The 13,590-nt window shown below is 43.6% G+C and overlaps 1 protein-coding gene across 2 annotated transcripts in view; it reads left to right on the top strand.

Moving 5' to 3' along the window:
* Positions 1 to 13,590, top strand: part of RAB24 (RAB24, member RAS oncogene family) — a 427,397-nt gene that overhangs the window by 169,334 nt on the left and 244,473 nt on the right. For both annotated transcript variants that reach the window (XM_069651501.1, XM_069651502.1), the window contains one exon: positions 6,110 to 6,188. In XM_069651501.1, coding sequence (XP_069507602.1) covers positions 6,110 to 6,188 — 79 coding nt within the window. The remainder of the gene's footprint in view (positions 1 to 6,109; positions 6,189 to 13,590) is intronic.

The raw sequence follows: 13,590 nt of genomic DNA, 5'->3' as shown, positions 1-13,590 counted from the left end.
CATCCCACTACCATCTCTGGGTACTGCTTGCTAGTCTATGCATAGCATGTGATTCTAAGCAGATTCACAAGCATCAGAAGACATGCAACACTCACCGTAATAGCATTTCTGATGATTGTATCTGCTTAGATTCACATGCGCCCACCCATCCTCCCCTTGTGGAGTAGAAGGAACATAGACATCTTTCATCTTCTCTCTTCTGTAATCACTCACTCTGACTATAAGACTCCTTCACGGCAGAAAGAACACAACCAGAGGGACCTCAACGTGTGAGAGATTTTGGGTACACTGCATGTCACAATAGGGATAGTGTTGCAATTGTGCCCATGTCGACTTCCCCTTTCGATATTCGAAAGAAAGATTTAATACTTTTTGATTACCACTAGATGTCGGACTATATGCACAGCATGTGAATCAAAGCAGATACTATCATCAGAAATGCTATTACGGTGTGTAATGCATGATATATCCCCAAAAATCCAAATCCTCAGGTTGATACACTGGTACTTTAATAAATGCCCTGAGCCCAGGATAAGAGAAACACTTGTAATACGCATTTTGCTACACACATGTAGCTTGTTGACATACAATGCACTAAGGTGAGAGCCAGTCTATTTATACTTATGGCCCGCACATTAAATTGATGAAACCCAATATGCATATAATCATTCTACAGATAGATTGATTTCAAGCATTGGCGCTCATTTGTCATTTGCACTACTACCCACAGGCAGTGTTGTGTAGAAGGTGGATCAAAATTCAATGGAATATATGAAACCAATATTATTGCACATGCCCATCAATATTCTTAAAAATATTGTAAAATCATCATTAATACCTAATCTATATCTACTCAAGCTGCCTCTGATTGTATAAAGTGCATAGTGCACCTAGCTGTTATTAATAACATGTGCAAAATTGCATTTGGAAATATTGTGGATGCCCAACATCTTTGAGGAAAATTAATCCACCAATATAGCGGAAAATGAGAGGGAGAGAAACCGAATATTCAGTGCATGATATTATGACCGGAAAGTCAAATGCTTACAGAGTCCCTAGGCCTTATTGAACGATAATTGATCTTACTAGTCAAGATCGGACCTTTGGCAAACATGGGAGCAAAATCAAAAAATGCTAAGCCATACTATAAACAACATTATCAACTTATTAACATGATGACAATTATTATAGAAAAGGTGTTTTCAATAAAGCGCCACATGCTGTAAACCTCAAATATACATTAACCTAATAGAATATATGTAAACCTGAACATATATGTATTATCGTGTTTGATCTCACTAGCACATAAAACCATATTTATGCAAAAAATGTAATGTCTAACGTTGCTTATGTTGAAAAAGTACATGGTGCTTGATAATAGCTGATTTACGTGACCCTAAAGCTGGCTGAGACTTGCAAGAAAAAGCAAATGCCAAAAGGATTGACATCCTCATAAATAACCAACATTGTAACAATTAAAATTACTCACAAAATCAAAACAAAACCTATGTAATCCCTATAGATAAAATCGCCAAAGAATTTCTTGGAATATACCATTTTGAATGGAAGAGAATCAGACACAAAAATACAGAAGATGTATAAAAAAGGATTTACAAGAACGTGTACAATTCCTCATCTATGTTGTGTCCATAGGGAAATAGTTTTTTTACAATCGAATATAGCTCTTGTCCCTTGATGTAGAACGAGTTCTCGGTTGCCCCCTCTGAGACTGATGGGAATGCTTAGCATGCCAAAGAACTTAAAACCTGTCATTGCATTGTATGGAAATCCTTATAATGTTTGGCCATGGGGTATGATTGGTGGTTGTTCTTTATTGCACAAATGTTTTGCAGCATACGTTACTTTGGTTTGCCTATTGTACTACCCACATACCATTATTTGCAAGTACACATGAGTACATATACTACAAACTCAGTATTGCAACTGATATTTTCTTTGATGTTAATTTGATGTTTTAACAGTGGATGGTCGACTGTGGTACAGTTCAGTGCAAATTGTCAGGCTTTACATTTTGTGCATCTATGGAAACCCCTGCTAGGGAGCTCCATCCAGTGCTCCCCAGATTAAAATCGATCCTTCTTTATGAAACTGCATACTAATACATCTTTACATGAGGTCGACTGCCAGTAGGTTGTACTGTGATTTCTGGTAAGAACCCTCATCAAATTGTGTTCAAGCCTTAGTACATGCCAATATGAGCCCATGATGTTTCTGATGCGTTTCAAACTACCATCAGACGTGATAATTAAATGGGATTCATCAGATTTACTGTCATTGGCTGTCAAGATATTATTAGTACACAAGTTCTTCTCTCTTTAAACCACCAACTTTCAAGTAAGCTCGCTCAGTCACTTTTCTAGGATAACAATGATCTAAAAAAAACTCTCGCAGAGATCTTTCTTTGCTTATCAAAAAGGCCATTGTAGAACAATTTCTGTGCAGTCTTAAACATTCTCCATATGAAATGCTCCAAATGAGACTCATAGGGTGACTGCTGGAAGCATGGAGGGGCATATGAGATCATGTTGGTTTTCTGTGCAGGTCAATCTCAATCTTCTCTTGGTATTGTTTGACTATGACATCCAAAAACATCACTTCTTTGTGACTGTGAGAGACTGTAAATTGGAGATTCAATGTGTTGTCATTAAGAATGCCCACACATTCCAGCCATTCGTGTTCAGTTCGATTCCATATGACACACAAGTAATCAATGAAACGCAGCCATAATATCTTCTCTGTATACTTGGTATTCTCCTTGGACCAAACCAAAACATTTTCAAATCAGCCCATTGTCAAATTTGCATAAGAAGGAGCAAATGTAGAACCCATAGCATTTCCCTACAGTTGTCTCTAGCATTTGGCATCAAATACAAAAACATTGTTGGTGAGACTTAGTGCAATAATGGCAAGAATAATTTGTGTGTGCTTGAGAATGTTTAAGGATCTGTTGTTCAAATAACTGACAGTCTTTCAGACCCATGCTGTGTCTAATCGAAGTATATAAATATACCACGTCCATAGTGGCCAGCATGTAATTTACTTCCCATGGAATTTGGTTGATTTTACTTTTTTTTTTAAAACGGTGGTGTATATGCGTGTATATTTTGTTTTTATTTTATATATGCACATGGTGAACAATGCTGTCTTGATCACAAAAGAATGTACAATAGATAAGATCAGATTTGACAGGAAACAGTGTGCTTCTACGAATCGAGTGAGTTCGAGTGACGTTCTGACCAGGTTGTGGAAGGGAGTAAATGGAACAGTCACTGGGTACAATACATGGGTGGACATTTATAAATTAACATCCAACATTAGAAATGTTTAAGTGCAGTTAGGCTGTACAGGCATATCGAGATGTGACCATGATAAAGTGCTAGAGTGGAGGCAGAGAAAGTAAGGGACAGAGACAGGTTAGAGACTGTTTCTTGGATGTCTATGGACCACCTTTCTTTGGTTTGTTTTTTAACCTGTTCCGCCTGTTTGAGGGTAAGAAAAGCTTTGAGCTTCACTTTCCCTGCCTTTTGCTAATTTGTTATGGGGAAACTGATCAGTCCTTCAGACTATCAGTATCATTTGTATTTTGGGACTTTTTAACATTTCACACAGCATCTTGAATTGCAGTCCAATTAGGATATTTTTGTATTATCCTAGCTTTTTACACTTTGGATTTTGGTTACTTTTATATGTGCCTAAAGACAAGCTAGTGGCAGAAGATATATTTTTGCAATATTTGCGTTCTTTTTAGTGCACGCATTCGTGTTTACTGCCTATGGCTACTAAATGTGGCTAGTGCCCTAAAATGAATGTGCCACAAGGTTTTCACTTGTTCTTTGGCCATATTGTAGTTTGGCCTTCTTCCTGCCTTGTTGGGTCAGGAAATCACTTACAAGGTCACGCACTTGCCCGGGGACGCTGTTGCTTGCGCAGACTAGTGATGCCTTTGTTTGTATGTGGACCAGGAAGGGGATGGGACTGTCTGATCCCATTTCACAACCATGGTGGCAGAGAGTCTAGGTGTGCAGCATGAGTGAAATTAATAGTTGTCCCTGATTGGAAAACTACTGGCTGTTTGAATGGTGCATATACTTACCATTGGTGGGCTTGGAATTGCTTATAACCTTGATTTTGGATAAGAAGACTCCTGCAACCGTTTCTTCAGATCAGCGTTGGGAGCCAAGAATCCCTCATAGAAGAACAGCCCACTGAAGATCCGAAGGAGACCCCTGAAGAGGCCTGGAATCCCTGCTTGCATCTGGCATGCTGAAGCACAGTCGGACTACCTAATCTCCGAAGACCCTGAGCAGCGCTTTAGCCCTTGTACTAGTGGGACCAACTAGTCTCCGCACCTACAAGAGGATCCAGCTGTCCTGAGCCTTTTGGAAGTGTCCCTGGAGCACCTGGTGGACTGACAGCTCTCTCATGGGCTACCTGGACAGAACCGCTGCCGTTCTGCGGTTGAACCTGGAACTTTGATAGTAGTCAGCTTGTGGTACAAGTCCGCTTCCCTCCGAATTACACCATCCGAGCATCAAGGGATCCTCTCCTAGAGAAGCTTCTGTGACCAGGACTAGAAGGACGCCTGCCATTGCCTGTGTGAGGTGACCATCGCTGGGACTCGCCTTCCCCGCCCTGTGACATGTCCCGAAGAGGCTTGCGTCAGTGAATCTTGCATATCCTCACCTCGTTGGGTTGCTTCCTGCTACTGCACCCGACCAGAAGAATCCTTGCACCCAGTCATCTGGGAAACTCTGGGACGGGGGGCTGTTTGGGGTTTAAGTAAACGCAAATCATTTGTCACCCCCCCCTGTCCTCCACTGTATAACATTGTGAACACGTCCCTTTGTATCTTAAACTTCCATTCCACTGCCTTTTTAGTTTTTGCACCTAGGTAGTATTTTCTTAAAGATTTAAAGATAAGAACACCAATACTTACCCTATTAACCTTGTTGAATATCCTCTTTGAACTATCACCAACACAAGTAAATTAGAGCTTCCCTGCAACTTACCTGGTGGGAAGCGTTATGACTCCTGTGACTTTTGGGCACAAGGCCCCATTCTTCTTAGGGATTGTTATACTGAAGTTATGTACAGTCACTTGTGACTTGGTTCCATCATTATTGCATTTAACATACTTGCTTGTTGAATAAGGGATTTTTAATGCATTTATGAACCTTTGGTGAATGTGTATATGTTTATTATTGAGTATTGTGCGATATCGCATGCTAGTTTAATTTTTCATTGTCTAGAAGACCTATAATAAATATTTGCATACATTCCTGTCTACATTGAATTATTGTGTATTATTTTTTGTGGACTCATTGTGGTCCCCTGACCTCACTAGACTCTTGTGAATAGCCTTGCCTGCACTCCATGCTTACCTTGATTTGAGTTTTGGCTAACCTCCGAGTTCCCTGTTCACTATAACTAGGCTGGCCTCCTAATGTCTGTCCACCCGGCCAGATTCTAGAAATCCAGCTTAACAGAAGGGATTGTCGAATGCCCCTTTACTGTTTTTATACTGTGTCTTAATATGTTTAACCCAAAGCACGTAGTTGCTAGATGCACAATCTATATAATAAAGTGTGTGGGTTTTCCTGTATACTAGTGTGGTGTATTTTCTTGGGTGTCTGTTGGGAGTCTTGCTATACCTCACTTGCAGCCTACTGCCATCCTCGAGTTAAGCTAGCCTGCTTTGGCACAGCTACCACTAGAGTTTTGCTTATCCTTTGGTTGCAACCTCCTCCCTCCCTTCCCATTTGGTTGGGGTGTTCTACATTCCTCCAGAGAGGGCTATAGAAAAATCTTAAGCACGGTCCATATGACACCACTTGTATGAAACCACTTGGTTGGTTCTGTGCATCTCTGCTAAAACTGCTATTCATTTCTGTGTGTCTCTGAAAAATGGAAACTGTATCTATTTGTGTGACAAACCTCAACATTTATCCTACAGTGAAACTGAGCTTGTTTGGGGAAGTAGAACAGCTCTTATGTTCACCAAGACCATAGGATTCGTCCATCCTCCCTTAGCTCCACGTCCAACCTTTTGCACTCTGATTAATCTATTTTGTGTCTTCCATCTATGCAGGACACAGCCGGCTCAGAGCGCTATGAAGCCATGAGTCGCATTTACTACCGGGGTGCAAGAGCTGCAGTTGTGTGTTACGGTAAGGCATGGAGAGGGCATATGGGTGATTTGGGCTCCTGGACACACAAGGTTGGAAAGTTGGTCAGATCTTTGAGATGAATCTCAAATAATGGCTTTTTGGGCAATATGATAATTTGCACTTCTGGGATTAGCAAATTCAAAAGCATTCTCTTGTGTGTTATCTTCCATATATGTACAATTTGTAGGAATCTTTTTCTTTCTCTTCTGGGGTTGTCTCGCATCTGCTCCAGCTGCACTACGCTTGCTTGTGCATTAGCTGTTTACACATAGGGCTCTATGTTCATATTTGCACAAACTGGCTTTTGCTTGGGTGGGCTGTCGTTGTCTCATGTTTTCCAGCTGCACATATAATGTATGGTACGGCCTTCTGTTTTTGTGTGCATGGCTTGCCATCACAGTGCATGTCTGCATACAGCCCTTACCTTCAGTGTATGTGAAAACTTCTCTTGTTGGCTGAAGTAGGGTTTGGGCTGGCAATACTTTCCTTTTTATTCACCAGCCATCCAAGAAGCTGATTAACAGGGAGAGGTATCTTGTCACGCACTTAACATAAAACACATATGCATTCACTCTTGTGAGAAGATAAGCACATGATTCAAAACAAGTGTAATGCAGGTTAGTAGTCCGATGCATACAACGCATTATAGAGCAGCACTAAAATAGTTCCCTAATACTTAATACGTCAAGCCCTGAGATGGTTTGGAGTCTATTGCCCAAAAGTCACCCTTTCCAACAGATGTACTTTTCAGATCGGTTTATTAGGAGATTGGACGATGTCGGTGAATGCGATTAAATGTTCCATAAAGTTAACAAAAGGTCTGTTAAGCAGCTCTTTCAATCTCACTATGCTAGGATAGGCCCAGGGGGTGATCCTTGACTAGATCAACACCCATCTAAGCGGGAAAGGGAGAGCAATAGGGACAGGACTTCAGACCCATGTAAACCTAAAGAGCATTGGGGGTAGGGGAGAACAGATGTGTTAACCTACCCACCTTACTACAATCTATCCAGAGATCACTGTTGAGGTTCTGAATTCTGTTCGCTACATGGTCTTCTGCACTTGCTCTGGTCGAGGTAGGTCCAGGAGTCACGGTTGCAGAAGTAACCTTTGGGCGATGGATTTTATTTCAAGTCAGTCACAGGACTTGAACCTTGGTTCCAGGTACTGTCCACCTGAACACTCTTGCATCTGTGGAGCAGGCACCCTGCGTACACTCTCGGAGAGCGAAGAAGACTGGTTGCCATGGGAGTCGCCCACAATAGGGCGACAACAGGCGATCTTCAACAGACTAACAAAAGCTCAGGCTCTGCACAATTTCCATTAGTCTGAAAATGCAGGAGCAGGAGTCTTCGAGAATCATCAGCTTATATGACAAGTTACGAGGATGCACTTGGAATGGCGATGGCTGCAGCAAAGTATACCCGGAGAACGCTGCCCAAATCCACCGGGTTGTCCAGGAATGCTTCTGAAAGCACAAATTCGAGAGTTGGGCGAAGAATGGTTGGTCCCACCGGTTCAGTGGTCGAAGCACAGACAATGGTCTTCTTGAGATCAGGCAGAGGAGCAGTACTTCATTGGAGTTGATGCTGGTCAGCTGCAAAGATTGTCCTCTGGCTGGCAGTGGCTGCACTTCATCGTAGGGGTCCTTGCTCCTTCGATGATCTGTCGAATGGCTGCAGGAGTCCTTCTTTTAACCAAGATTTGGAATGGAAGCTCGCCCAGGTCCACCAGTAGTAAGGATCTGTACTATTCAAACTCGTACTAGCTATCTAATCGTGGATAACCACTGGCCACACAATCTGCTCGGCAACAGAAAGGTACCTGATGTGAACTGGGACCAGACCGTACCAACTCCCACATCCTTCACACAGACCACCACTTTGCCCGGGAAAGCAGCAGATTTCTACAAGAAAGGACTTCCCATATATGGTAATTCTAGACCCGAGAGGGCAGGAAGAAGGCAAAATAACAATAGGGCCAAAGGACAAGAAAAATTCTTGTGGCATGACCTTCGAGTGCTCGCTGTTAGTGGCCATTTGCAAAAGTGTACAAGTAAAAAAGATAAACACACGGTAGAAAAATATCTTTTGCCAATAGCCCATCCTGGACGTATTGCAATTGTACCCAAAAAGCAACAAAAGACAGTTACAAGTATACAAAGTATCCTAACCGCACTTCACTGTAATTACTGGTCCTCTCCCTCCTCGATGGGGGCAATGCACTCCTCAAAGGCCTCCCCTCATCCTCCCTTGTGCCCATGTGAAGTGTCCTAAACATGGCTGCACGCCTCATAGAAGGGTCTATGCAGATACAACCCCCCCCCCCAGCCCTCATCGACCTTCACTGGCTCTCACTGCATGCACAAATCACCTTCAAGTCTTGCTACATCATCTATAGGGCAGTCGTCCTCAAGTCACCCAGCTACCTCGCAGAGAACTCCGCATCTTTGGCAGACATCACACCACCAGAAGCCAGGACACACGTGCAGGTTTGAAATCTGCCACTGCAAAAAGGAAAGGACCAGACAACAAGCCTTCTCCTATTACACACCAAGACTATGGAACCACCTCCCCGTCGGCATCAGACTTTCCCCATATGCTCCTACAATTCAGAAAAGAGCTCAAGACCCACTTCTTCAAGGAGTCTCTCCTCCTCAACACCTAGCCCATCACGTCGCCCCTTGCACCACCTGACTAGTTAGACGACACCCAACCCTCTCCTTCCTGCCACCAAGTAAAGCTGTACCCCTCCTCTGTATCCTACCCACCACTGTATATCTCTCCCCTAGTTACTACTGAAAAGCACTCCGTTATGCATCTGTAATGTTGTACACATCTGTAAAGCGCTGTGTTATACATCTGTATTAGTGATTACCTCTGTAAAGTGCTTGGTTACTTCTCAAAGCTTGATCACCGCTCAATAAATACCATAATAATAATAATGTGTGCAGCTTTCAAAATACATGAAATCAAATGAGAGACATAGTCTGCAGTACTGATGGTCTTGGGGGCTACAGTACTAATGGTCTTGGGGGCTATCAGTTGCCCCATAAGAATGAGCAAAAAGACAACGTAAGTCATGCAGAAAACTTTACTTGCCTCCAAAGTCAGGTTAACGGTCAAAAGAAAGGGGGGGGAAAAGGGTGAACAGTAGAAGTCTGAGGGGAAAGCAGCAAAAAGAAAATCTTTCTTAAGATGGGTTTTCAGCACTAGCCCTGTGGGAGGGTTCAGAGAGGCCACCATAGTTGAACATGAACACCGACGGAGATCACATCCCCGCCGGCTATACAATCCACTCACAGCATTTTACAATTGTGACTGTCATCTACAAGCTACTTTGAGATTTTATCCCCAGTCTTAATTGGACCCTCTATAACTATTACTAGTGGAGTCCTCTCTACACAGTGTTCAACAAGGAATAAACAATAGACACAGGATCCCTCATTTGCGGTCTCTCTAGCAAATCTTCTCTCATCCTGATGAAGGCCGGCCAACCTTCGGCACCCCAAATCTAAAAGTGGCAGAAACGCACCCGTGTCTACGAGAGTGTCAAATGTTAACACGGTCATTTTGAAGCTTTTTGAATCAGATAATGAAGAATCTGGCCCCCAATAGATGAAAAGGGACCCACCTGCTTTGTAATGCGCTCTACCTCTAAAAATAACTGGTGATGTAGGGCAAGAGCTGGCTAGGCTCTAAACATATAAACTCATAGTAAATTCCCACAATAGCCACAGATTGGTAGAATGCTATAGTTGAGGGACTTTGCCAAACGCCCAAGCACACTAGACCAGACTTGATGTACAAAAATAATTCCTTTAATTTATTCAAAATAGTACATCACATTCAAGATAAATAGTTATACATCATGATAAAAATACAGACCAGATGTAGCACAAAACTCACCCAACCGGGTGGATGACGCCACGCGTTCCGCTTGTCTCACAAGCATTCTCAGGCTAGTTATCAATCCTCTGTATGTTCTCTCACACATTTAAAAGAAACGACACAAATCGGACGACGGGCTCCTCCCCCTATGCCTGTGATGTCATGTGACCAGAAGGGGTACTGCCATCCCCATAGGTCACTATGATCAGCAGGATGTAAGAATCCGCCATGTTGGACTGAAGTAGAGTATATATCATATTTTTATTAGGCAAAATATTTTGTTATGACTAAACTCCTCTGCTAACTCGTCATGAGTAAAAACTTTATTAAACGCCTCTGAGTCACAAGAGTTTTTCATCCATTCGGCGCGCCCTGATCAATTGTGTACACTATCACTTCATTTGCCTGGGCAGATCGGGGAATCACCAGGAGCCCTCATTTATACTCCCACCATAGTTGACGAACTGGGCATTTGTCACTGGGGACTAGCCAAACTATATCAAGGTAGAGCAGTAAAGCAAGATTTCAGGAGCTACGTGGGGGTGTGAGGGTACAGCAAGCCGCACATCAAGCACTTAAATCAGATAGACAGAAGTATAAAAAAACTATATGTATTATATTAGGCTTCACTCCAGACTGGTGACTTACTACGTGCAAAATAATTAAATAAGACACACCCCAGTGGGGAATGAGACTAAGAGAACAGGTTGCGAGTGTTTCAAGCATTTATCGATGAATTGGCATCCAGAGGACTCTGCTGCCCAAGAGCGCTCTGACAACTCTTACACTTACACGTGATTATAAAAGTAAAAATCGTCATTGTTGATGTCGGGTACAAAGATTACAAAGTTCATCATGATTGGACGAAACACGTCAATGTATGGTGCTGCTTCTCCAGGATTGGCTGTGCCATTGGCGGGAGGGTGAAGATCACGAGGTTCATTTGTCTATGTCCGGCAGAGTGAGGGTCAGGTCGCTGCGAGGTGGGGTGGCTGCTAACTAAGCTAACATAATACATTCTACTAAAGCATGCACTAAATAATAGTTATCACAGCTCCTTTGAGTAAATCATTGCAAACCTATAAATTGGATTCGAACAGTCACGCCGTTACTCATTAGGGTTTACATGTAACACCAGGTTAGGGCTCTTGACCAGGATGATAACATCAATTGTGGGGTAGATCTGGACTCATCAAAGAGGCTGGGGGGGGCAAGTAGACGTTTATTAGTTATACAAGATGATATATAGTAACATAGGTCTACTTTTAGCTAGCGGCAGGCCGGGGTGGGCTTCATGGCAGGGTCACATATCTGGTACATCAAGAGAATACCTTGTAGGGACACCGGGTTACACTGGCAGTAATTTTCCAACGGCAAGGGTGAGGGGGCATGGGCAGGTTTGTGGAGATGGATAAGCTATGAGGCCGGGCTTAAGCTGGTTCACACACGGGACAGTGATCTCAGAGGAAGAAGGAGATGTTACATTTGTTTTGTTGCAATTACCTACGGCTTGAGCGTGAGAATGGAGCGGCAAAGCTTTCTGACACGGAGAGAAAAGGTGGGGGCCATGAGCGTGCTGTGTGCGGCGCTGCAAAGAGGAGAGAATCCTTTTTCGTATTATCGCAGTGAGGCCTAGTCAAATAGTGCAAAGATGGAGTCGGGGTGCACAAGATGGATGCCTCACGTCCTACCCAACAGCCCCATCTACGCCAACACCAACATATGCTGATATGAACATAAGGGCGATGGAAGTGTCCCCCACCGTTGGAAGGCATACGGTCCAGGTTATACTTAATGCACGGTGGGGCAGGGGGGATTTAACAACCCCTTGCTCCCACATATTCCCCACTTTCGTTACATCTAAAGTAACAAACTATTTGTTTCTTTGGTTCTCACTTCGATAATATTCTGCTTCAGCTACCGCTTTGTCCCAAGCGGGTGTACCTTTTATGGGCATCCATGCCCTGCATACGCCTCTTAAACTATTGCCCCTTCTTGCGTACTGTTCTGGGGTGCAGGTCATATATATACCCCCATCCCCACCCAGGTCCACCCACACTTCCCTGTACCGTTGCAGCTCCCTTGGCTCTTTTATTGTGGTGTGATATAGGTTATCGACCCTGTCCCCATTCTGGCGATATACAGCTGTCATGCGATACTTTGGTGGGTTAGCTTCTCCAGTCTGCATTGGGGCATCTACCATAGTGGCTACTGCGGTCTGTCTGCCCATCGTTACCACCATCATGGTTGAGATAGGCATAGATTTTGCACAACATCGGATGCCTAGTTGGAACGCAGAGAAAAATAGCAAGATAAAAACGATGACGGGAACAAGAATTTTCATCACAGTGTTGAACCAAGATGGTATCCAGTTGAACATGTTGGTAAACCAGTTGCTTGGTTCTATCCCCCCCTCTTTCTACATCCTTTCCCCCAGACTGTGCACTGCTGAGATCACCTGGGAGAGGGTCCCATTGTCTACGTCTTCAGAGGGTACAAATGTACAGCATGCGCTCCCGATTTTTCGACAAACGCCGCCGTCCATCACTGTGAGTAGGTCCAAGACATACCGGTTCTGCATCGTCATTAGGCGCAAGGCGCAAAGTTCCACCTTGATCATGTTGAATCCTTCTTCAGTGCCGTTGGCCAGTTGGATCATCTCCCAGCGGATGATCTGCAGCCATTTGGCGTTAGTTCGAGCCTGGAGCCCCAGCGTCAAGAGGGAAGTGTAGAATGTCCCTGCAGAATGAAACAACTTATACTTTGCTGGGATCTCAGCGAGAAGAAAAGTTGACTCACTGGAGATGTAGTTTGACAATATCCTTTTGCGAGATAGTCTCTCTTTTAAGTCACTTTCTGACAATAGTTTGAATGAAGAGGAGGCTCTGTCGTTACTACTTGGGGCGCTGCCGATGTGTCAGCTGATTGTCCTGCTGCCGATATGCCAGCCGATTCTCCTGCTGCCGATATGTCAGCCAAATCTTTACCTCCTTGAATGTGGCTTTCTGGGATCACCATCAGAGCTGAATGCAGGGTGGCCAAGGCGCATGTACCTTTCCAGGATGCGGGGAAATGTAGGTAGGCTTGTTTACCGGAGACCCAATACATGTCCATGAGCGCGGCTGTTCCATTCTTCATATCTGGAATTATGATTGTTTTATTGCATTGCTTGCTGGCACCCATTGGCACTGTCCCTTCTCTGTGAAAACAAAGTTTGTGTTGTATTTCTTTTTGAGTTTTCCGAGGGCAATGACCCAAGTGAGTTTTGCGATATGCTGGGACCACAATGGAGCACAAGTTTCTTTGACCCATTGAAAGTTCTCTTCGGTGAGACCTCTGAGCTTTACACTCTATTGTTTCGTTATGCCACTTGTTTTCCGTGAACCTTGTTCCTCTTATGACAAAAAATGGTTCTTTGATGCATATTACTCCTTGGTGCCTGCTTGTGCACGTTTTCTCATTCTGCAGCATTTCTATAGCATTTCTCATTCTGCAGCACGTGTGTGCCTGGA

Source organism: Ambystoma mexicanum, chromosome 3p (genome assembly GCF_040938575.1).
Source record: "Ambystoma mexicanum isolate Mex_15411 chromosome 3p, UKY_AmexF1_1, whole genome shotgun sequence".
NCBI classification, from domain to species: domain Eukaryota; kingdom Metazoa; phylum Chordata; class Amphibia; order Caudata; family Ambystomatidae; genus Ambystoma; species Ambystoma mexicanum.
The sequence above is the reverse complement of the archived record's forward strand: the minus strand, read 5'-3'. Positions and strand labels throughout refer to the sequence as shown.